Below are 27,103 nucleotides of genomic sequence, written 5' to 3' on the forward strand. Positions count from 1 at the left end.
ACAACCAGGCCACAAACAACAGAGCCTATACAAAACACAACCTGGCCACAAACAACAGAGCCTATACAACACAACCTGGCCACAAACAACAGAGCCTATACAACACAACCTGGCCACAAACTACAGAGCCTATACAAAACACAACCAGACCACAAACAACAGAGCCTATACAAAACACAACCAGACCACAAACAACAGAGCCTATACAAAACACAACCAGACCACAAACAACAGAGCCTATACAAAACACAACCAGGCCACAAACAACAGAGCCTATACAAAACACAACCAGACCACAAACAACAGAGCCTATACAACACAACCAGACCACAAACAACAGAGCCTATACAAAACACAACCAGACCACAAACAACAGAGCCTATACAAAACACAACCTGGCCACAAACAACAGAGCCTATACAAAACACAACCAGGCCACAAACAACAGAGCCTATACAAAACACAACCAGACCACAAACAACAGAGCCTATACAAAACACAACCAGACCACAAACAACAGAGCCTATACAAAACACAACCAGACCACAAACAACAGAGCCTATACAAAACACAACCTGGCCACAAACAACAGATCCTATACAAAACACAACCAGACCACAAACAACAGATCCTATACAAAACACAACCTGGCCACAAACAACAGAGCCTATACAAAACACAACCAGGCCACAAACAACAGAGCCTATACAAAACACAACCAGACCACAAACAACAGAGCCTATACAAAACACAACCAGACCACAAACAACAGAGCCTATACAAAACACAACCAGACCACAAACAACAGAGCCTATACAAAACACAACCTGGCCACAAACAACAGATCCTATACAAAACACAACCAGACCACAAACAACAGATCCTATACAAAACACAACCTGGCCACAAACAACAGAGCCTATACAAAACACAACCAGGCCACAAACAACAGAGCCTATACAAAACACAACCAGACCACAAACAACAGAGCCTATACAAAACACAACCAGACCACAAACAACAGAGCCTATACAAAACACAACCAGACCACAAACAACAGAGCCTATACAAAACACAACCTGGCCACAAACAACAGATCCTATACAAAACACAACCAGACCATAAACAACAGAGCATATACAAAACACAACCAGACCACAAACAACAGAGCTCAAACAGAACACAACAGTGTGGAAATAGTATCTTCCTGACCAACAGCATTGTTTCGAGGAAACAGAGCCAGAGCTTTACAATCCACAGAACAAGAGTGGCCTACATACTATGCCAGGTCTACTGCAGAGCATTTCGTGCTCATTCCTGGATAGAAATCTTCAAAGATTAAACTAATATTTAAAAAATAACTGGCTATGGATTTGTATTGGTTTGCTACTTTTCAAACCCATCCCCTTATCCTCTAGGGCTGTTTCCTCAAATGGAAATAGATGGTACGAAGACTGGACAGCAATCTCTGCCACATGCCATCTTCCATAACGCACGGCGCCAGACTCTGCAGTCTGCCAAGTCTCTGCCTGCCCCTGGCCAAAGCTGGCATTCACTCCTCCATCAATGACCCTTTCAAATGGGGCTTGTGTGCAGTCGGTCACATCAATGGCTACTAGCTCATAGCAGGGACAGGGAGGGTACACTCTTAGAAAAAAGGATTTCAAAAAGGTTCTTTGGCTGTCCCTATAGAAGTAACCTTCTGGTTCCAGGTAGAACTCTTTCTGGTTCCATGTAGAACCCTCTATGGAAAGGGTTCTACATTGAACCTAAAAGGGTTCTACCTGGAACCAAAAAGGGTTCTTCAAAGGGGACAGCTCTTGGTAGCACCTTTTTTTCTAAGAGTGTAGAATAAGCTGGGTAAATTACAGGAGTGAATCGGTTTGGAGTCTTACCTTTGCCTCGCATTTCTTGTGAGCGGCTGTTTTACACACTGCAGAGAGAAGGATGACAACAGAGAGGGTGGGTAAGGAGACAGAAGGGAAGCATTAGTCAGGTTCATTTGGTGTATTATATGTAGCATGTTAGCTGGTCTGAGGGTCCTTGACAACAAGCAGCTTACAGTGAGTCAGCAACATGAGGGCTCTGACAGAGATAGAGAGCTAGAACTGACAGCTAAACAGGGGGAGGGGAGAGAGAGAGAGAGAGAGAGAGAGAGAGAGAGAGAGAGAGTGAGAAAAAGAGACTCACCTCGGCAAAAGGACCCCGTGTTGTCCACACTCTGACGACACACCCCACACTGACGGTTCTTCTTAAAGGTTTTCTCCTTGAAGACATGGGGCTCCCCCTTCCCTGTCTACCAACACACAGGTACACACACAGTCAGCAACCCAGTACGTAGGGAGTAGCAAGCACACACTAGAGGATTCTTGGTGTGTTTGAGTGACAGGAGCTTTGCTGTCAGGTGTTTTTTCTGCTCTAGAACCTCTATATGGTTGGTTGTGTAACAGAGGTAATCCTTCTAGTAACACGCCCATGATCCTACTGTGTTTCACAACATGAAATTGGCTATAAACATGAGACTGCAGGGGGATGGGAGTTGCATGTCTCATGGCATGGTAACTAAGAAAATGTCAACATGTGAACACATGGTTGCTCTGCTCTTACACACACACACACACACACACACACACACACACACACACACACACACACACACACACACACACACACACACACACACACACACACACACACACACACACACACACACACACACACACACACACACACACACACACACACACACACACACACACGCGTGTGTCCGTGTCCGTGTGTCCCTGTCCGTGTGTCCCTGTCCGTGTGTCCCTGTCCGTGTGTCCGTGTGTCCGTGTCCGTGTGTCCCTGTCCGTGTGTCCCTGTCCGTGTGTCCGTGTGTCCCTGTCCGTGTGTCCCTGTCCGTGTGTCCCTGTCCGTGTGTCCGTGTGTCCCTGTCCGTGTGTCCCTGTCCGTGTATCCCTCCCTGTCCGTGTGTCCGTGTCCATGTGTCCCTGTCCGTGTGTCCCTGTCCGTGTGTCCCTGTGTCCGTGTGTCCCTGTCCGTGTGTCCCTGTCCGTGTGTCCGTGTGTCCCTGTCCGTGTATCCCTCCCTGTCCGTGTGTCCGTGTGTCCCTATCCGTGTGTCCCTGTCCGTGTATCCCTCCCTGTCTGCGTGTCCGTGTGTCCCTGTCCGTGTGTCCCTGTCCGTGTATCCCTCCCTGTCCGTGTGTCCCTGTCCGTGTGTCCCTGTCCGTGTATCCCTCCCTGTCCGTGTGTCCCTGTCCGTGTGTCCCTGTCCGTGTATCCCTCCCTGTCCGTGTGTCCGTGTGTCCCTGTCCGTGTGTCCCTGTCCGTGTGTCCCTGTCCGTGTATCCCTCCCTGTCCGCGTGTCCGTGTGTCCCTGTCCGTGTGTCCCTGTCCGTGTGTCCCTGTCCGTGTGTCCCTGTCCGCGTGTCCGTGTGTCCCTGTCCGTGTGTCCCTGTCCGTGTACCCCTCCCTGTCCGTGTGTCCGTGTGTCCCTGTCCGTGTGTCCCTGTCCGTGTATCCCTCCCTGTCCGTGTGTCCTGTCCGTGTGTCCCTGTCCGTGTGTCCCTGTCCGTGTATCCCTCCCTGTCCGTGTGTCTGTGTGTCCATGTGTCCCTGTCCGTGTGTCCCTGTCCGTGTATCCCTCCCTGTCCGTGTGTCCCTGTCCGTGTGTCCCTGTCCGTGTATCCCTCCCTGTCCGCGTGTCCGTGTGTCCCTGTCCGTGTGTCCCTGTCCGTGTATCCCTCCCTGTCCGTGTGTCCCTGTCCGTGTGTCTGTGTGTCCATGTGTCCCTATCCGTGTGTCTGTGTGTCCATGTGTCCCTGTCCGTGTGTCCCTGTCCGTGTGTCCCTGTCCGTGTGTCCCTGTCCGCGTGTCCCTGTGTCCCTGTCCGCGTGTCCGTGTGTCCCTGTCCGTGTGTCCCTGTCCACGTGTCCGTGTGTCCGTGTCCATGTGTCCCTGTCCGTGTGTCCCTGTCCTGGTGTCCCTGTCCATGTGTCCCTGTCCGTGTGTCCCTGTCCTGGTGTCCCTGTCCGTGTGTCCCCGTCCTGGTGTCCCTGTCCATGTGTCCCTGTCCGTGTGTCCCTGTCCTTGTGTCCCTGTCCGTGTCAGTACACTCTATTCACCGCCTCAAAGCCAGTCTGTTTTCATTAGTCTGCAAATCAGACTGATAAACATAAAGAACCTTTGTTACTGCGGAGTGTGTTTTCCCTCTTCAATATAAGGGCTGTATGCACATTTTCCCAATCTCCTCTTCCGCTACGACTGGGAACTATTTGGACAGCTGACATGAGACTGTACTTATCATGTTCACTACACCACTGTGTGGACACCAGGGCAGGCACCATCCGCCTGCCTCACCACCCCCATCCACGGCCCCCCTCACCACTGACCCAAAGCATGCCAGGCATGAGACTAAACCCCTGGCTCTCTGACAACTAAATGTCTGTTTGTCTGTCTGCCACCATGAAGTGGACGGGGAACACAGTTTAAATAGAGACAGTGATTAACTGCAAGCCGATCATTGCGTGTGAGTAAAATACTGTGGTCAGTTACACAGACTGGGCATGGTTTCGCAACATTTCTGCGTAGGACACGATCACCACCTGGCAGACAGACAGACAGACTGCAGCTCCTGCATACTCTGGCACAGGAGGTTGATGTCACCTTAATTGGGGAGGACAGGCTCGTGGTAATGGCTGGAGCAGAATAGTTGGAATGGTATCAAATACATCAAACCCATGGTTTCCATGGTTTCCAGGTCTTTGATTCCATTCCATTTGCTCCGTTCCAGCCATTATTATGAGCCGTCCTCCCCTCAGCAGCCTCCTGTGTACCCCGGGTTGCGTTCAGAAAGGTGCAATGTACTGACTGTCGCAGAGATAAAAAGCTGACACGATTCCTTTACTTTCCTTTTCAGAGAGAAATCTCTGTAATTGGGAACATTTCACAACATTGTGCCATATTGAATGCGGCCCTGGATACTGACATAAGCACCAAGTCTTGGTCCAAAAGGCTTCTTAACAGCTTCTACCCCCCCAAGCCACAAGCCTCCTGAACAGCTAATCAAATGGCTACCCAGACTATTTGCGTTGTCCCGCTCCCCCCACCCCCATTTTTACGCTGCTGCTTCTCTCTGTTTATTATCTATCCATAGTCACTTTACCTCTACCTACTTGTACATATTACCTCAATTACCTTGACTAACTGGTGCCTCCGCACATTGACTCTGTACCGGTACCCCCTCTACATAGCCTCCACATTGACTCTGTACCGGTACCCCCTCTACATAGCCTCCACATTGACTCTGTACCGGTACCCCCTCTAGATAGCCTCCACATTGACTCTGTACCGGTACCCCCTCTACATAGCCTCCACATTGACTCTGTACCGGTACCCCCTCTACATAGCCTCCACATTGACTCTGTACCGGTACCCCCTCTACATAGCCTCCACATTGACTCTGTACCGGTACCCCCTCTACATAGCCTCCACATTGACTCTGTACCGGTACCCCCTCTACATAGCCTCCACATTGACTCTGTACCGGTACCCCCTCTACATCGCCTCCACATTGACTCTGTACCGGTACCCCCTCTACATAGCCTCCACATTGACTCTGTACCGGTACCCCCTCTACATAGCCTCCACATTGACTCTGTACCAGTACCCCCTCTACATCGCCTCCACATTGACTCTGTACCGGTACCCCCTCTACATAGCCTCCACATTGACTCTGTACCGGTAGCCCCTCTACATAGCCTCCACATTGACTCTGTACTGGTACCCCCTCTACATAGCCTCCACATTGACTCTGTACCGGTACCCCCTCTACATAGCCTCCACATTGACTCTGTACCGGTACCCCCTCTACATAGCCTCCACATTGACTCTGTACCGGTACCCCCTCTACATAGCCTCCACATTGACTCTGTACCGGTACCCCCTCTACATAGCCTCCACATTGACTCTGTACCGGTACCCCCTCTACATAGCCTCCACATTGACTCTGTACCGGTACCCCCTCTACATCGCCTCCGCATTGACTCTGTAGCGGTACCCCCTCTACATAGCCTCCGCATTGACTCTGTACCGGTACCCCCTCTACATAGCCTCCACATTGACTCTGTACCGGTACCCCCTCTACATAGCCTCCATATTGACTCTGTACCGGTACCCCCTCTACATAGCCTCCACATTGACTCTGTACCGGTACCCCCTCTACATAGCCTCCACATTGACTCTGTACCGGTACCCCCTCTACATCGCCTCCACATTGACTCTGTACCGGTACCCCCTCTACATAGCCTCCACATTGACTCTGTACCGGTACCCCCTCTACATAGCCTCCACATTGACTCTGTACCGGTACCCCCTCTACATCGCTCCACATTGACTCTGTACCGGTACCCCTCTACATAGCCTCCACATTGACTCTGTACCGGTACCCCCTCTACATAGCCTCCACATTGACTCTGTACCGGTACCCCCTCTACATAGCCTCCACATTGACTCTGTACCGGTACCCCCTCTACATCGCCTCCACATTGACTCTGTACCGGTACCCCCTCTATATAGCCTCCACATTGACTCTGTACCGGTACCCCCTCTACATAGCCTCCACATTGACTCTGTACCGGTACCCCCTTTACATAGCCTCCACATTGACTCTGTACCGGTACCCCCTCTACATAGCCTCCACATTGACTCTGTAGCAGTACCCCCTCTATATAGCCTCGCTACTGTTATTTTATTGTTGCTCCTTAATTATTTGTTATGTGAGGAGAGGGGCAGGAAAAGAGAGATGTGAGGAGAGGAGAGAGGGAAAATAGAGATGTGAGGAGAGGAGAGAGGGAAAATAGAGATGTGAGGAGAGAAGGGAGGAAAAGAGAGATGTGAGGAGAGGGGCAGGAAAAGAGAGATGTGAGGAGAGGGGCAGGAAAATAGAGATGTAAGGAGAGGAGAGAGGGAAAATAGAGATGTGAGGAGAGGAGAGAGGGAAAATAGAGATGTGAGGAGAGGGGCAGGAAAAGAGAGATGTGAGGAGAGGAGAGAGGGAAAATAGAGATTTGAGGAGAGAAGGGAGGAAAAGAGAGATGTAAGGAGAGGGGCAGGAAAAGAGAGATGTGAGGAGAGGGGCAGGAAAATAGAGATGTAAGGAGAGGAGAGAGGGAAAATAGAGATGTGAGGAGAGGAGAGAGGGAAAATAGAGATGTGAGGAGAGGAGAGAGGGAAAATAGAGATGTGAGGAGAGGAGAGAGGGAAAAGAGAGATGTGTGGAGAGGAGAGAGGGAAATAGAGATGTGAGGAGAGGAGAGAGGGAAAATAGAGATGTGAGGAGAGGAGAGAGGGAAAATAGAGATGTGAGGAGAGGAGAGAGGGAAAATAGAAATGTGAGGAGAGGAGAGAGGGAAAATAGAGATGTGAGGAGAGGAGAGAGGGAAAAGAGAGATGTGAGGAGAGGGGCAGGAAAAGAGAGATGTGAGGAGAGGAGAGAGTGAAAATAGAGATGTGAGGAGAGGAGAGAGGGAAAATAGAGATGTGAGGAGAGGAGAGAGGGAAAAGAGAGATGTGTGGAGAGGAGAGGAGGAAGGAAAAGAGAGATGTGAGGAGCCTTGTCTCAGGATGGTAAGCTGGTGGTTGAAGATATCCCTCTAGTGGTGTGGGGGCTGTGCTTTGGCAAAGTGGGTGGGGTTATATCCTTCCTGTTTGGCCCTGTCTGGGGGTGTCATCGGATGGGGCCACAGTGTCTCCTGACCCCTCCTGTCTCAGCCTCTAGTATTTATGCTGCAGTGGTTTATGTGTCGTGGGGCTAGGGTCAGTTTGTTATATCTGGAGTACTTCTCCTGTCCTATTCGGTGTCCTGTGTGAATTTAAGTGTGCTCTCTCTAATTCTCTCTTTCTCTGTTTCTTTCTCTCTCTCGGAGGACCTGAGCCCTAGGACCATGCCCCAGGACTACCTGACATGATGACTCTTGCTGTCCCCAGTCCACCTGGCCGTGCTGCTGCTCCAGTTTCAACTGTTCTGCCTTATTATTATTGGACCATGCTGGTAATTTATGAACATTTGAACATCTTGGCCATGTTCTGTTATAATCTCCACCCGGCACAGCCAGAAGAGGACTGGCCACCCCTCATAGCCTGGTTCCTCTCTAGGTTTCTTCCTAGGTTTTGGCCTTTCTAGGGAGTTATTCCAAGCCACCGTGCTTCTACACCTGCATTGCTTGCTGTTTGGGGTTTTAAGCTGGGTTTCTGTACAGCACTTTGAGATATCAGCTGATGTACGAAGGGCTATATAAATACATTTGATTTGATTTGATATACTTTTATTCTTACATTTCACATTCTTAAAATAAAGTGGTGATCCTAACTGACCTAAGACAGGGGATTTTTACTAGGATTAAATGTCAGGAATTATTAAAAACTGAGTTTAAATGTATTTGGCTAAGGTGTATGTAAACTTCTGACTTCAACTGTATATAGTCTTAATTAATTCCTACTTAGATTTGTGTGTATTTTGTATATGCTGTGTAATTTGTTAGGTATTACTTATGAGATATTACTGCACTGTCGGAGCTAGAAGCACAAGCATTTCACTACACCCACAGTAACATCTGCTAATCACGTGTATATGACCAATAAAAGAGGCTGAAAAGCTCAATCAGGTTAGGTAATAGCTGAAATACAATTAATGTCACCAAAATAAAGACAATGTAAAAAAAAAGCCTGTTCACTGAAGTTTTTAAAGTTCCTCTTTGTGACGTCACAAGGCTTTGATTTGGGTATTCGAACATCTCTAACACAAACGACGTCTTGGGCGGGGACGCCAGTAGAAACATCATTCTCTGGTGTATTCGTTCAAATAAGATCAATCACAGTTTTTTTTGCGGGATCTCTAGGGTTGGGCTGTGTAGTTACCAGCTGGGCGAGGTTTAGATCATTACACATGTTTATTAGATTGTCTGAAGCCTGCATTTGCCAATCATGATTTAGGTCACCCGGGATAATAACTTTTTATTTAGTAAAATAAGACAACAAACTTGTTAACTCCTTGAGTGCATAAAGGTTAGCCGAGGGAAGATGGTAGACCACTATAACAGTTATGCACACGTTCTTACCCAGACAAGCGATTAAAGATAGCAGAAAGAAAAAAAATTGGCAAGGGAAATGGATTTCAGTCTACCACCTCTACCCTGTCTGTCAGCTCTGGACACATGATAATAGTATTGTCTGAATCCAAGTTTCAGTCAATACTATAATGTCCAGATTTGTTTGAATTGCCCAGATCTTAATGTAATCCAGTTCAGGAACTACACTCCTAATGTTCAGATGCATCAACACAAGCCCTTTACACTCCATCTCAAACAAGCTACGTTCAACAGGCAGTTCCAGGCCCTGTCTGACGATTGATAATGGTGTAGTTGATATGACTGTATGATTGGTTGCTATCGTGCAACAGCCCAAACTCTCTACATTATTTGAAAAGCGAGGGGGTATTGAAGTTTCTGTAATTCCCATTGGAATTAAAAGCACTGGGTGAGCAGAACCCAGTGGGCTTCTCTTTTGAGCTAACAATAGCAGATCTAAGAGTGGAGTTCAAGCCAATTGGTAGAAGATTACAACAGGCAACACCCCCGGCAGTATAGACAACAGTAGGAAGATAACGCATAGAGGATGGGAGGTATTACCTGAGCTGGGCTCTGGAGAGGAGGGAAGAAAAGAGAGGAGGGAAGACAATATAGACTCGCGTTTCTAGTGAAACTGCTCCAACAACTTGAAAACTTGGACCGATTGAGACGTTTCAAATCAACATCGGTATCTTGGTTTTCCCTATGTCGTTACAACGTTGGTCTAGCTCTCTGTGATTTTTATGATTCTTTTGGTTGACATATTTGTTGAAAAACATGCTTACATTCCTGCAATGCTCCTCGTACATTACTTCCTCTATACAAACTATTTGTTTTACGCGTTTGGGATTTTCACCAGCAGGCTATATCCCATTTACCTTCATGGAAAAGTAAAGCCTAAAACGGGAATGATAACATCTTACTCATCAGCCGCACAAATACAACTTTAAACTGGGTTTAAAAAATGCAGTCACTTGTGACTCTCTTAAAAATACCTTACAAGTACACACCAATGAGTTTCTACCTAAAAAAACAGACTGTGTGTATTCAGTCAGTGTAATGGGACAAACTTTACCGTCAACTCACCGAGTGTCCTGTCTGCGCTGGGACAGGCCACTACCCCCTCACCCCTCAGGCATCAACAGCAGTACAGCACACAAGAGGGTCCTGTTCTCTTATTTTTTGTCGTCCAGCTCAGAGAACCAGAAGTTCTTCAGTCAAAGAACCGCCTTTTGAAAAGAAAGCCCTCCCCTTCCTTCTCCCTGTTTACCAGAAGCCCCAGAAGATGGATTGAAAGGAGGAGCCGACATATACACACTGATGCAACACAAATCCATCCCTACATGCTTTTCTCTCTTCCCCTACAAAAATTGCTTGATATTTAGTTAACACGATGTGTATTTTCAACCAGACTGAACACACTGATCCCAGTGCCCAGGCTGAAGCCAGACCAGGGCCACGACTAAGGCCAGACCAGGGGCACAGTGCCCAGACTAAGGCCAGACCAGGGGCACAGTGCCCAGACTAAGGCCAGACCAGGGGCACAGTGCCCAGACTATGGCCAGACCAGGGGCACAGTGCCCAGACAAAGGCCAGACCAGGGGCACAGTGCCCAGACTAAGGCCAGACCAGGGGCACAGTGCCCAGACAAAGGCCAGACCAGGGGCACAGTGCCCAGACTAAGGCCAGACCAGGGGCACAGTGTCCAGACTAAGGCCAGTCCAGGGCCCAGACTAGGCCAGACCAGGGTCCAGACTAAAGCCAGACCAGGACCCAGACTAAGTCCAGACCAGGGCCCAGACCAGGGGCACAGTGCCCAGACTAAAGCCAGACCAGGGGCACAGTTCCCAGACTTAGGCCAGACCAGGGGCACAGTGCCCAGACTAAAGCCAGACCAGGGCCCAGACTAAGGCCAGACCAGTGCCCAGACTAAGGCCAGACCAGGGCCCAGACTAAGGCCAGACCAGGGCCCAGACTAAAGCCAGACCAGGGTCCCTAATCAGCTGGACTACAGTGATACTCCATAAGGGTCTTCTCCTTGGTTTTCCTTTAGACATCTTTAGATATAAAAACAACTGTAGCTATATTTGGACCTATATGTCAACTCCTATGATTTTTTGCTAGCTTTAAAAACCTGTGGGCTCTCCTTCACTGCAGCCAACGTGAGTAAAACATTTAAATGTGTTAACCCTCGCAAGGCTGCCGGCCCAGATGGCATCCCCAGCCATGTCCTCAGAGCATGCGCAGACCAGCTGGCTGGTGTGTTTACGGACATATTCAATCAATCCCTATCCCAGTCTGCTGTTCCCACATGCTTCAAGAGGGCCACCATTGTTCCTGTTCCCAAGAAAGCTAAGGTAACTGAGCTAAATGACTACCGCCCCGTAGCACTCACTTCCGTCATCATGAAGTGCTTTGAGAGACTAGTCAAGGACCATATCACCTCCACCCTACCTGACACGCTAGACCCACTCCAATTTGTTTACCGCCCAAATAGGTCCACAGACGACGCAATCACACTGCACTCTGCCCTAACCCATCTGGACAAGAGGAATACCTATGTAAGAATGCTGTTCATCGACTACAGCTCAGCATTTAAAACCATAGTACCCTCCAAACTCGTCATTAAGCTCGAGACCCTGGGTCTCGACCCCGCCCTGTGCAACTGGGTACTGGACTTCCTGACGGGCCGCCCCCCAGGTGGTGAGGGTAGGTAACAATATCTCCACCCCGCTGATCCTCAACACTGGGGCCCCACAAGGGTGAGTTCTCAGCCCTCTCCTGTACTCCCTGTTCACCCATGACTGCGTGGCCATGCACGCCTCCAACTCAATCATCAAGTTTGCAGACGACACTACAGCGGTAGGCTTGATTACCAACAAAGACGAGACGGCCTACAGGGAGGAGGTGAGGGCCCTTGGAATGTGGTGTCAGGAAAATAACCTCACACTCAATATCAACAAAACAAAGGAGATGATCGTGAACTTCAGGAAACAGCAGAGGGAGCAGCCCCCTATCACATCGACAGGACAGTAGTGGAGAGGGTGGAAAGTTTTAAGTTCCTCGGCGTACACATCACGAACAAACTGAAATGGTCCACCCACACAGAAAGCATGGTGAAGAAGGCGCACAGATTCACAATCGAGAGCATCCTGTCGGGTTGTATCACCGCCTGGTACGGAAACTGCTCTGCCCACAACCATAAAGCTCTCCAGAGTGTAGTGAGGTCTGCACAACGCATCACAGGGAGCAAACTACCTGCCCTCCAGGACACCTACACCACCCGATGTCACAGGAAGGCCAAAAAGATCATCAAGGACAACAACCACCCGAGACACTGCCTGTTCACCCCGCTATCATCTAGAAGGCGAAGTCCGTACAGGTGCATCAAAGCTGGGACCGAGAGACTAAGACAGCTTCTATCTCAAGGCCATCAGACTGTTAAACAGCCACCACTAAAAAAAACATTGAGTGGCTGCTGCCAATATACTGACTCAACTCTAGCCACTTTAATAATGGAATTGATGTAATGAATGTATCACTGGCCACTTTAAACAATGCCACTTTATAAAATGTTTACATACGCTACATTACTCATCTCATATGTATATACTGTACTCTATACCATCCTATGCCGTTCGGCCATCACTCATTCATATATTTTTATGTACATATTCTTATTCATTCCTTGAAACTTGTGTGTATAAGGTAGTTGTTGTGAAATCATTAGGTGAGATTACTTGTTAGATATTACTGCATGGTCGGAACTAGAAGCACAAGCATTTCGCTACATTCGCATTAACATCTGCTAACCATGTGTGACAAATTAAATTTGATTTGACTTAATAATGAATGTATGCATTGTCTGGATGTGGGGCCTAAACAGTAGTGTTGACTGGTCACTGTAGGTACAGAGAGAGTGCATCATACTGTGCGTGACATCTGGGCCAGCATCCACCAAGTGTCTCAGAGTAGGAGTGCAGATCTAGGGTCTGTCCATACAATCTTATTAATTATGATCTAAAAGTCTAAACTGATGCTAGATCAGCACTTCTAGGCTGAGACGCTTTGTGGATACAGGCTCTGGTCTCTGACTCTGAACATTACAACTGACTGTTGTCTTTGTGGATACAGGCTCTGGTCTCTGACTGAACATTACAACTGACTGTTGTCTTTGTGGATACAGGCTCTGGTCTCTGACTCTGACATTACAACTGACTGTTGTCTTCGTGGATACAGGCTCTGGTCTCTGACTCTGAACATTACAACTGATTGTTGTCTTTGTGGATACAGGCTCTGGTCTCTGGTCTCTGACTCTGAACATTACAACTGATTGTTGTCTTTGTGGATACAGGCTCTGGTCTCTGGTCTCTGACACTGAACATTACAACTGATTGTTGTCTTCGTGGATACAGGCTCTGGTCTCTGACTCTGAACATTACAACTGACTGTTGTCTTTGTGGATACAGGCTCTGGTCTCTGACTCTGAACATTACAACTGACTGTTGTCTTCGTGGATACAGGCTCTGGTCTCTGACTCTGAACATTACAACTGACTGTTGTCTTTGTGGATACAGGCTCTGGTCTCTGACTCTGACATCATGTAGTAAAATGAATCCAGTAGCATAATACCATTGGTAATACACCATCCCCCATCCACTATGCATCTGTGTGACACATATTGTATGTGTGTGTGTGTGTGTGTGTGTGTGTGTGTGTGTGTGTGTGTGTGTGTGTGTGTGTGTGTGTGTGTGTGTGTGTGTGTGTGTGTGTGTGTGTGTGTGTGTGTGTGTGTGTGTGTGTGTGTGTGTGTGTGCGTGCGCGTGTGTGCGTGCGCGTGTGCGCGTGTGTGTGTGCATGTATCTGACATACAGACCTTCTCCCTCTGTGTCACAGATGGAGATTAAGTGTGTGTGTGTATGTACAGTATGCATATTTGTGTGTGTGTTCTCTCCGTATTCCCTTTCCCTATCAGTAATAGAAAGTCTACAGATATGTTCTATAGTTGTTCTGCCCAATGGAGATTTTAGTCTAATTGTGTGTGTGTGTGTGTGTGTGTCCTCTGTGCAGCCACCTTCCACAGGAGGACAGTGAGTCTCAGAAGGACAGTGAGTCTCAGAAGGACAGTGAGTCTCAGAAAGACAGTGAGTCTCAGAAGGACAGTGTGTCTCGGAAGGACAGTGAGTCTCAGAAAGACAGTGAGTCTCAGAAAGACAGTGAGTCTCAGAAGGACAGTGTGTCTCAGAAGGACAGTGTGTCTCGGAAGGACAGTGAGTCTCAGAAAGACAGTGAGTCTCAGAAAGACAGTGAGTCTCAGAAGGACAGTGTGTCTCAGAAGGACAGTGTGTCTCAGAAGGACAATGAGTCTCAGAAGGACAGTGAGTCTCGGAAGGACAGTGTGTCTCAGAAGGACAGTGTGTCTCAGAAGGACAGTGTGTCTCAGAAGGACAATGAGTCTCAGAAGGACAGTGAGTCTCGGAAGGACAGTGTGTCTCAGAAGGACAGTGTGTCTCAGAAGGACAGTGATTCTCAGAAGGGTGGGACAGGCAGCAGAGGGAACGGAGAGCTTGTTCCTGTGGTGAGGTCAGTGTTGCGCTACGACACACTTCCTGTGTAGCTCTGCTCCCTGTTTTCACCATGTGATTTGTTGAGATAGTTGTCTGTCTGAAGAGGACCCTCCTCCCCGGAAATGTTTTTTCTCCACCTTTTAAAATGACAGAGAGAAGACAACATCCCTCCAGACCTAGCTTATGATGTTCTGGGATATCCAAGACTACTTACCATCCCCATCCTGATCCTACTGCTCAGGGGCCATATCCATATATCTCAGGGTAGGAATGCTGATCTAGGATCAGCTCAGCCCTGTCCACTGTAATCTTAATCATTATGATTTCAAAGGCAAAACTGATCCTAGACCTACGCTGAGATGCTTTATAAATACGGGCCTTGGAATGGTTCTACTGTGTCTCTGCTCCTTTCTCCCTCTGAGTCTGAACCACAACACTGCTGCTGGATCTGGGCCCTACTAGCTACTGGTAAAGGACGTGTGCAGGTCACTGCACTAGACACTCTTTTAGCAGTAGGCCTAACACTGTTATAAACGCCAAAGCAAAGATTGGACAATGTTACCGTGTTACTTTTCCACTGTGGTTTCCCTCGTGTTATTAATACACACGTTGAGACCGCGAGGAAGGAACTTTTGACATGGGAACATGATATTGGAGGAGATTGATTGGATGATACTAAAGCACACCTCCACGTCTCCCCTCGTCACACACACACACACACACACACACACACACACACGCACACACGCACACACGCACGCACACACGCACACACACACGCACACACACAAACGCACGCACACACACACACACACACACGCACACACGCACACAAACGCACGCACACACACTCACACACACACACACACACACACACACACACACACACACACACACACACACACACACACACACACACACACACACACACACACACACACACACTTTATTGGTCAAGCCATTGTTTGCAGCATCCTCTTACTCATCTGGTAATCCCAATGCCTACTCCACAACATGGGACAAACACACACACACACTCACACACAGCATGTGCACAAAAGCATGCACACACACTACCTGGCTTACCATCGCTGCCTGTTTATTTCAAATTGAATTTGTCTTTAAGTTAACACACACACACACACACACACACACACACACACACACACACACACACACACACACACACACACACACACACACACACACACACACACACACACACACACACACACACACACACACACACACACACACACACACACACACACACACACACACACGTCTTTAAGGCGATCAGCATACACTTTCAGAATGTATGCTATTGGTATGGTAAGGATGGGAAATAGTTCTGATGCAGTAATAAACACAGAACACCTTGGAGTTGGAGAGACGGGGAGGGGAGGGGTGCGCGTGAAGCCATAGGATCATTTCACCACTTAGTTGTAGTTGTATCTGTCAGGTCTGCAAGAATACCGCGCAATTATATCGGAATATACGGTCATTGGGCAAATATACTAGACTACACTGAGACTATGACGACCTTAATCTCATAGCAAAACCACAATATTAGTAATCGGATCTAGAAGAAATTTCACTTTAGTATAGTTTGCCAGATAATAATTATCCTGTGGAAGAGTCTCGAACATCTCATTCAGTCGGACAAATGACCTTATGTCCGATGTCGGGTATTGTCAAATAACAAGCTAGAGCCGCGTAGAGTCAATTTATCTAAACGCGCAAAACATGTAGAGAAAAAGTGTATATATAACACAAGAACATTAGACAAACAACTATAAACCATGTGTTATATCAGCATGATAACATTTTGACGGCGAAGGGACGCGCAGAGCACGCAACTGAATGGGGTGAATATACTGTCAAATACAGGATGCGCACTGCCCCCCACACACCCCAATGTAGTAACGCTTTGATTCCATCACGAACCTATGCATAGTAGACAACAAACAAGTATATTTCAATAATAATAATGACTTTCCAATTATGTTCTTACCTTGTTCATTTCTTTTTCTTTTAAGTCTTCGACTTTAGTTCAGAACTTCTCTTACATTCCCAAAAAGTCCTCAAAACATATTTTGTTACTGAAATGTATCTTCTTTCATTTGGTCTCGTTCTGCTCTGTGGTTATGGGTGGAGACATTAAAGGAAAGGCAATTGTGGATTTGTATTACCAGAATTCCACTCTGTGATTGGTCAGATCTGGGAGGGGAGAGTTAAAATATTTCCCCAGGATTGGCCAGGATTGGGAATTACATATGTAATTTCTAGGGGCAAGTCAAAATGTTCTGCAACATTACACATTAACCAGCATGAGTTTTCTGTTGCTGTTGTTGGTAGATTTGGTAGAATAATTATAGATCCAAACTAGTAGACACACACAGACACAGACACAGACACACACACACACACACACACACACACACACACACACACACACACACACACACACACACACACACACACACACACACACACACACACACACACACACACACACACACACACACACACAGTCTTGCACAGCTAACTTTGTGGGGACACAATTCAGTCCCATTCAAAATCCAATTGTCCCTAACCCTAAACCTAACCCTAACCCGTAATCTTGCCCTAACCCTAACCTTAACCCAAAAACCTAACCTTGACCTTAACCCTAACCCTATCCCTAGCTCCTAACCCTAACCCTAAACCTAACTCTAACCCTAACACCAATTCTAACCCCCTAGAAATAGCATTTGACCTTGTGGGGACTAACAAAATGTCCCCAGCTGGTCAAAAAAAAATGTGTTTACTATTTACTGTTAAACACTTCCACACGCACGCGCACACACACACACACACACACACACACACACACACACACACACACACACACACACACACACACACACACACACACACACACACACACACACACACACACACACACACACACATGCAATGAGAAGTGAGTCTAAAGAAACCCTAACCACACACACACACACACACACATACACACACACACACACACACACACACACACACACACATGCAATGAGAAGTGAGTCTAAAGACCCCCGCCCCCATCTTTGTAATAAACTCTCGTGGGTGGACAATTTCCTTCAGGTGTCAAACTATATCCATTTTACCATTAGCACAAGAGCTCCACCATGTGGGGGAAACACAGAAGTGCAACAAGTTAGCAAGTGCGTCAGTGTTGTGGCGTAACACATTTTCACTCAATCCAGAGGTGGTGTCCGTGAGTTCCGAAATGGCCCCTAACCCCTATTCCCCAGCCATGTCTGTCGATCTGAGAGGATTGGGTAGGTGGAAGCAATATGTCGATATTTCTACCCAGCCAATCAGAAGCCAAGATTAAACTATTTATTACCATAATGCTCAAGAGAATAGTGATAAATACCAATAATCTGTGCTATTTGCCAACCCATGTATCTGTTCCATTTCCATAATCATGCCATACATGCAAAACTATTCATAATAACATTATTTATGACTATGTGTCACTAGGAGAGTAAACACATTCTCACAGAAACATGACTCTAGTGACTGCATGCACAATTTGAGTGTAACTCGTAGGAATCCCAGAACAACACATCCAGTCCAGTCTTTAAAAAATGTCTAAACGCCATGGAATTTCCTCTTGTATTAAAACGGAGGTCCAGGAACTTTTATTTGTCTGGAACTTTTTTTCTGTTGGACCGTGGAGGGAAGTGGGGGAGAGGGGGAGACAGGGGGAGACAGGGGGAGAGGGGGGAGAGGGGGGAGAGGGGGAGACAGGGGGAGAGGGGGAGACAGGGGGAGAGAGGGGGAGAGAGGGGAGAGAGGGGGAGACAGGGGGAGAGGGGGAGAGAGGGGGAAGAGGGAGAGAGGGGAGAGGGGGAGACAGGGGGAGAGAGGGGGAGACAGGGGGAGAGGGGAGAGAGGGGGAGAGAGGGGGAGACAGGGGGAGAGGGGGAGAGAGGGGAGAGGGGGAGAGGGAGAGAGGGGGAGAGGGGGAGAGGGTGAGAGAGGGGGAGAGGGAGAGAGGGGAGAGGGGGAGAGAGGGGGAGAGGGGGAGAGGGGGAGAGGGAGAGAGGGAGAGAGAGGGGAGAGGGGGTAGAGAGGGAGAGAGGGGGAGAGAGGGGAGAGGGGGAGAGAGGGGGAGAGGGGGAGAGAGGGGAGAGAGGGGGAGACAGGGGGAGAGAGGGGAGAGGGGGAGAGGGGGAGACAGGGGGAGAGGGGAGAGAGGGAGAGAGGGGGAGACAGGGGGAGAGAGGGGAGAGGGGGAGAGTGGGAGAGCGGGGAGAGAGGGGGGAGAGAGGGGAGAGAGGGGGAGAGAGGGGGAGAGGGGGAGAGGGGGAGAGAGGGGGAGAGGGGAAGAGAGGGGAGAGAGGGGGAGAGGGGGAGAGGGAGAGAGGGGGAGAGGGGAGAGGGGGAGAGGGGAGAGGGGAGAGGGGAGGGGAGAGGGGGGAGAGGGGGATAGGGGGAGAGGGGGAGAGAGGGAGACAGGGGGAGAGGGGGTGAGGGGGAGAGAGGGGAGAGGGGGTGAGGGGGGAGAGAGGGGAGAGGGGGTGAGGGGAGAGGGGAGAGAGGGGAGAGGGGGTGAGGGGGAGAGAGGGGAGATGGGGAGAGAGGGGGTGAGGGGGAGGAGCAGGCGGACCACAAGAGAGTTTAACAAAATATAGGGGTACCTCCTCCAGCTGACAGGATGCTGGGAATCTGGGACTTAAGCTTGACGAGTGGGGGGTAGGGTTGGGGGGTTGGGGCTTGGAGGAGGGATTTGATTACAGCTGTTGAATTGGCCGTTGTACAAAGACAGTTGTCACATCCTCCAATACACATAGACATGAGGATGGACATGTATATTTATTTACAAAGAAAGATACAAGGACAGAGGCAAATACGAGAGAGAGGGGGGCAACAGGTTTGAACCTCAAATAGGAGGCCAGCTAAGCCTGTATAATAGCAGATCAGGCAGAACTGCCTCCCACCATTACATCTTTAACGGTGCAGAGATACTGAGAAATGGAGACCCAGTGAGCCAGACTGATCCTCATCAACATGGAACAGATAGAATGATACCTCTAAAATAAGATAGACATCAACTTTTTGTTGGCTGAAGTTCACAGAGCATAGCACTTAGGGGAACAGGGGAAAGGTATGGAGCAACTTAGAGGTAAATGAGAAAGGTTTAGAGAGTGGGAACATTGGCAAAGAGGAAATGAGGTGGGGGAGAGGGGAGCTGTAATGCTTGAGGAATGATTGTGTTAGACAGCACTAAGCCAAAGGTTGATAAGTTACAGCTGTACAGACAGAGAGAGAGAGTGAGGCAGAGAAAGAGAGAAAGACAGACAGAATGAGAGGGGGAAGAGAGTGAGAGAAGGAGAAAGAGACGATAATTACAAACGCACGTGAGAAAATAGAGCTAGTCTGAGAGGTCCTCTGTGGGGTTGTATATATTTTGGGAATATTTACATTTATTCTACATGAGAGATGAATAAAATGCTGAATCATATCCCACTTACTTTACGTGCCCTGCCTACCTTTCCTGCCAAGTTCCAGCTCATTCCCAGAACATGTCCTACTCTTTCAAAACACTCTTTTGAATAGACGTCAAGAAATTATTTGAGAAGAAAATAAAATATTATTTTTGGGGGGAATTCTGTTTTTTATTTATTGGTGGATCAGGGATTTGTTGGGGTGGCAAGATTTATAGAAAGGAAAGGTCTCTACTTTCATCTCATACTCTGCCCCATACACACATTCCTCAAATACTGATCAAAGTTTTGTACAGATTATAGTTCCAAACCAATCCAGTCTAGTCAAAGCTTCCTGGAGTTTGACCACAGATAACAGGATGGTGTGGGTTGTCATTGTTTGTCTCCATGTGATTGAGTTTGTTAGTGGATCGTTGTGTTCACGTGTATTTGTGTCTGTGTAAGAGTATCTGGTCGTACAGGATATTTTTACCCTTGACCCGACAATGCTCTTTCCTGTGTTGGGTATTTAGAAAATGCCTGTGGAATATGGTTGCCATGACGCAGTACTGGTTAAAGCATCGATGGTCCTCAAGGAATTCTTAACAATTTTCTTGTGACCATTGAATGGATGAGTAATCTGAGCCTGAAGAACTGCTGTGTGGTACATCTGTAAACCAAAGTAACAGGTACAACCAGAGGGATATCTGCCCATCTATGCTATAAGACTGCAGTGTTGTTCTACTCTAATCTTCACAATTCAAGAGAGGTAGAGTTGCCCATCTATGCTATAAGACCGCAGTGTTGTTCTACTCTAATCTTCACAATTCTAGAGAGGTAGAGTTGCCCATCTATGCTATAAGACTGCAGTGTTGTTCTACTCTAATCTTCACAATTCAAGAGAGGTAGAGTTGCCCATCTATGCTATAGGACTGCAGTGTTGTTCTACTCTAATCTTCACAACTCTAGCGAGGCAGAGTTGCCCATCTATGCTATAGGACTGCAGTGTTGTTCTACTCTAATCTTCACAATTCTAGAGAGGTAGAGTTGCCCATCTATGCTATAGGACTGCAGTGTTGTTCTACTCTAATCTTCACAATTCAAGAGAGGTAGAGTTGCCCATCTATGCTATAGGACTGCAGTGTTGTTCTACTCTAATCTTCACAATTCTAGAGAGGTAGAGTTGCCCATCTATGCTATAGGACTGCAGTGTTGTTCTACTCTAATCTTCACAATTCTAGAGAGGTAGAGTTGCCCATCTATGCTATAGGACTGCAGTGTTGTTCTACTCTAATCTTCACAATTCTAGAGAGGTAGAGTTGCCCATCTATGCTATAGGACTGCAGTGTTGTTCTACTCTAATCTTCACAATTCTAGAGAGGTAGAGTTGCCCATCTATGCTATAGGACTGCAGTGTTGTTCTACTCTAATCTTCACAATTCAAGAGAGGTAGAGTTGCCCATCTATGCTATAGGACTGCAGTGTTGTTCTACTCTAATCTTCACAATTCTAGAGAGGTAGAGTTGCCCATCTATGCTATAGGAATGCAGTGTTGTTCTACTCTAATCTTCACAATTCTAGAGAGGTAGAGTTGCCCATCTATGCTATAGGACTGCAGTGTTGTTCTACTCTAATCTGCACAATTCTAGAGATGTAGAGTTGCCCATCTATGCTATAGGACTGCATTGTTGTTCTACTCTAATCTTCACAATTCTAGAGAGGTAGAGTTGCCCATCTATGCTATAGGACTGCAGTGTTGTTCTACTCTAATCTTCACAACTCAAGAGAGGTAGAGTTGCCCATCTATGCTATAGGACTGCAGTGTTGTTCTACTCTAATCTTCACAATTCTAGAGAGGTAGAGTTGCCCATCTATGCTATAGGACTGCAGTGTTGTTCTACTCTAATCTTCACAACTCTAGCGAGGTAGAGTTGCCCATCTATGCTATAAGACTGCAGTGTTGTTCTACTCTAATCTTCACAATTCTAGAGAGGTAGAGTTACCCATCCATGATATAAAACTGCAGTGTTGTTCTACTCTAATCTTCACAACTCTAGAGAGGTAGAGTTGCCCATCCATGATATAAAACTGCAGTGTTGTTCTACTCTAATCTTCACAACTCTAGAGAGGGAGAGCTGCCCAGCTCTGGTTTAGGATGAAGGGATCATAGGCAAATATCACAATGTTCTCCGGAGATCATGATAGGCTTAGAAATAGAGTGAGTATCATATCAAGATATATTCAATTGCCAAGCAGAAATTACCCCTCTGGCTATGATCTGTGTTGTACATTCGGCTACAGAAAAATAGTGTTTTCTTTTGCCTGCCAAGTCATTTAATTCTATTTGCCATTAAATGGAGCTTCTCTATGATAACAACACAGCCAGCCTACTCACCGGATGTACTGTAGATAACAGCCAGCATAACAGAGTAGTGACCGCATCATGACTCGTACCACATGACCTGTGAGGCTGAAAAACAATGACCAGTAGAACCTTGGTCACAGTCCCCTGCTCAGAAGCTGCATGCATCAACCAATGGTTGCGTGTCACCTCATCAACTGTGTCATCAACTGAAAGATTTCTATTACATATGATGTGTTTAGCTGATACGTTAAATACCTATCCAGGTGTCGTAAGATCTGGCAGGTGTCAGCAACACCTAGGTAGAGGAACGCAAAGCATTGTCTTTGGCACCCTTTTCACCAAACAGGGAAACGGTAATCCCCAGAGGGATATTTTTGTTAAATGTTATAAAAAGTCAATAAGATATCTTCCATCCAGATCTCTTCATGTAATGTTTTAAACATTAACAGCTGCAGCCAAACCAGTCAAAATTAAACAAAGTTATCAGATCAGCTCTGGGATAGATTAGTAATAACATGAGAAGAAGGCCAGTACTGTAGATCAGCTCTGTGATAGATTAGTAACAACATGAGAAGAAGGCCAGTAGTGTAGATCAGCTCTGTGATAGATTAGTAACAGCATGAGAAGAAGGCCAGTAGTGTAGATCAGCTCTGTGATAGATTAGTAACAACATGAGAAGAAGGCCAGTACTGTAGATCAGCTCTGTGATAGATTAGTAACAGCATGAGAAGAAGGCCAGTACTGTAGATCAGCTCTGTGATAGATTAGTAACAACATGAGAAGAAGGCCAGTACTGTAGATCAGCTCTGTGATAGATTAGTAACAGCATGAGAAGAAGGCCAGTACTGTAGATCAGCTCTGTGATAGATTAGTAACAACATGAGAAGAAGGCCAGTACTGTAGATCAGCTCTGTGATAGATTAGTAACAGCATGAGAAGAAGGCCAGTACTGTAGATCAGCTCTGTGATAGATTAGTAACAACATGAGAAGAAGGCCAGTACTGTAGATCAGCTCTGTGATAGATTAGTAACAACATGAGAAGAAGGCCAGTACTGTAGATCAGCTCTGTGATAGATTAGTAACAACATGAGAAGAAGGCCAGTACTGTAGATCAGCTCTGTGATAGATTAGTAACAACATGAGAAGAAGGCCAGTACTGTAGATCAGCTCTGATTGATAGATTAGTAACTGTGATAGATTAGTAACAACATGAGAAGAAGGCCAGTACTGTAGATCAGCTCTGTGATAGATTAGTAACAACATGAGAAGAAGGCCAGTACTGTAGATCAGCTCTGTGATAGATTAGTAACAGCATGAGAAGAAGGCCAGTACTGTAGATCAGCTCTGATTAGATAGGCCAGTACTGTAGATCAGCTCTGTGATAGATTTCTGTCTTCAGCTCTAATTCAACATGAGAAGAAGGCCAGTACTGTAGATCAGCTCTGTGATAGATTAGTAACAACATGAGAAGAAGGCCAGTACTGAGATCAGCTCTGTGATAGATTAGTAACAACATGAGAAGAAGGCCAGTCAGCTCTGTAGATCTGTAGATCAGCTCTGTAGGATGGATTAGTAACAACATGAGAAGAAGGCCAGTACTGTAGATCAGCTCTGTGATAGATTAGTAACAGCATGAGAAGAAGGCCAGTACTGTCTGTGATAGATTAGTCTAATTCAGCTCTGTGATAGATTAGTAACAACATGAGAAGAAGGCCAGTACTGTAGATCAGCTAGATTAGTAACCATGAGTACTGTAGATCAGGAAGATTAGTAACCCCAGTACTGTAGATCAGCTCTGTGATAGATTAGTAACAACATGAGAAGAAGGCCAGACTGTGGCTGTGATAGATTAGTAACAACATCAGTACCAGCTCTGTGATAGATTAGTAACCATGAGAAGAAGGCCAGTACTGATCACTGTGATAGATTAGCATGAGAAGCTAGATCAGCTCTGTGATAGATTAGTAACAACATGAGAAGAAGGCCAGTACTGTAGATCAGCCTGTGATAGATTAGTAACAACATGAGAAGAAGGCCAGTACTGTAGATCAGCTCTGTGATAGATTAGTCATACTTAGATCAGATTAGTAACAACATTGAGAAGAAGGCCACTGTAGATCAGCTCTGTAGTAATCAGCTCTGTAGATAGATTAGTAACAGCATGAGAAGAAGGCCAGTACTGTAGATCAGCTCTGTGATAGATTAGTAACACATGAGAGAAGGCAGTACTGTAGATCAGCTCTGGATTTTTAGTAGCCAGTAGATCAGCTCTGTGATAGATTACTGAGAAGAAGGCCAGTACTTAGATCTGTGATAGATTAGTAAACAGGCATGAGAAGAAGGCCAGTACTGTAGATCAGCTCTTGATAGATTAGTAACAACATGAGAAGAAGGCCAGTACTGTAGATCAGCTCTGTAAATTAGTAACAGCATGAGAAGAAGGCCATTTGTAGATCAGCTCTGTGATAGATTAGTAACAACATGAGAAAGAAGGCTCAGTAGCATGAGAAGAAGGCCTGTAGATCAGCTCTGTGATAGATTAGTAACAGCATGAGAAGAAGGCCAGTACTGTAGATCAGCTCTGTGATAGATTAGTAACAACATGAGAAGAAGGCCAGTACTGTAGATCAGCTCTGTGTAGATTAGTAATAACATGAGAAGAAGGCCAGTTAGATCAGCTCTGTGATAGAACATGAGAAGAAGGCCAGTACTGTAGATCAGCTCTGTGATAGATTAGTAACAACATGAGAAGAAGGCCAGTACTGTAGATCAGCTCTGTGATAGATTAGTAACAGCATGAGAAGAAGGCCAGTACTGTAGATCAGCTCTGTGATAGATTAGTAACAACATGAGAAGAAGGCCAGTACTGTAGATCAGCTCTGTGATAGATTAGTAACAGCATGAGAAGAAGGCCAGTACTGTAGATCAGCTCTGTGATAGATTAGTAACAACATGAGAAGAAGGCCAGTACTGTAGATCAGCTCTGTGATAGATTAGTAACAACATGAGAAGAAGGCCAGTACTGTAGATCAGCTCTGTGATAGATTAGTAACAACATGAGAAGAAGGCCAGTACTGTAGATCAGCTCTGTGATAGATTAGTAACAGCATGAGAAGAAGGCCAGTACTGTAGATCAGCTCTGTGATAGATTAGTAACAGCATGAGAAGAAGGCCACTCTGTGAGGCCAATACTGTAGATCAGCTCTGGGATAGATTAGTAACAACATGAGAAGAAGGCCAGTAGTGTAGATCAGCTCTGTGATAGATTAGTAACAGCATGAGAAGAAGGCCAGTACTGTAGATCAGCTCTGGGATAGATTAGTAACAACATGAGAAGAAGGCCAGTACTGTAGATCAGCTCTGTGATAGATTAGTAACAACATGAGAAGAAGGCCAGTACTGTAGATCAGCTCTGTGATAGATTAGTAACAGCATGAGAAGAAGGCCAGTACTGTAGATCAGCTCTGTGATAGATTAGTAACAACATGAGAAGAAGGCCAGTACTGTAGATCAGCTCTGTGATAGATTAGTAACAACATGAGAAGAAGGCCAGTACTGTAGATCAGCTCTGTGATAGATTAGTAACAACATGAGAAGAAGGCCAGTACTGTAGATCAGCTCTGTGATAGATTAGTAACAACATGAGAAGAAGGCCAGTACTGTAGATCAGCTCTGTGATAGATTAGTAACAGCATGAGAAGAAGGCCAGTACTGTAGATCAGCTCTGTGATAGATTAGTAACAACATGAGAAGAAGGCCAGTACTGTAGATCAGCTCTGTGATAGATTTAGTAACTGTAGATCAGCTCATTGTAACAACAGAAGAAGGCCAGTACTGTAGATCAGCTCTGTGATAGATTAGTAACAACATGAGAAGAAGGCCAGTACTGTAGATCAGCTCTGTGATAGATTAGTAACAGCATGAGAAGAAGGCCAGTACTGTAGATCAGCTCTGTGATAGATTAGTAACACATGAGAAGAAGGCCAGTACTGTAGATCAGCTCTGTGATAGATTAGTAACAACATGAGAAGAAGGCCAGTACTGTAGATCAGCTCTGTGATAGATTAGTAACAGCATGAGAAGAAGGCCAGTACTGTAGATCAGCTCTGTGATAGATTAGTAACAACATGAGAAGAAGGCCAGTACTGTAGATCAGCTCTGTGATAGATTAGTAACAACATGAGAAGAAGGCCAGTACTGTAGATCAGCTCTGTGATAGATTAGTAACAGCATGAGAAGAAGGCCAGTACTGTAGATCAGCTCTGTGATAGATTAGTAACAGCATGAGAAGAAGGCCAGTACTGTAGATCAGCTCTGTGATAGATTAGTAACAACATGAGAAGAAGGCCAGTACTGTAGATCAGCTCTGTGATAGATTAGTAACAACATGAGAAGAAGGCCAGTACTGTAGATCAGCTCTGTGATAGATTAGTAACAACATGAGAAGAAGGCCAGTACTGTAGATCAGCTCTGTGATAGATTAGTAACAACATGAGAAGAAGGCCAGTACTGTAGATCAGCTCTGTGATAGATTAGTAACAACATGAGAAGAAGGCCAGTACTGTA

General features: G+C 46.5%; 1 protein-coding gene across 1 annotated transcript in view; it reads right to left on the reverse strand.

The window, feature by feature from the left end:
* The window catches only part of LOC118360423 (tensin-2-like), a 79,822-nt gene that overhangs the window by 49,612 nt on the left and 3,107 nt on the right, over positions 1–27,103 (reverse strand). Inside the window, exons 2-3 of the mRNA XM_052484178.1 lie at positions 2,191–2,296; positions 1,896–1,933 (exon numbers count right to left, since the gene is read on the reverse strand). Of these exons, the coding sequence (XP_052340138.1) occupies positions 1,896–1,933; positions 2,191–2,296 (144 nt within the window). The remainder of the gene's footprint in view (positions 1–1,895; positions 1,934–2,190; positions 2,297–27,103) is intronic.

The sequence above is a fragment of the Oncorhynchus keta genome, chromosome 28 (genome assembly GCF_023373465.1).
Source record: "Oncorhynchus keta strain PuntledgeMale-10-30-2019 chromosome 28, Oket_V2, whole genome shotgun sequence".
In the NCBI taxonomy this organism is placed as follows: domain Eukaryota; kingdom Metazoa; phylum Chordata; class Actinopteri; order Salmoniformes; family Salmonidae; genus Oncorhynchus; species Oncorhynchus keta.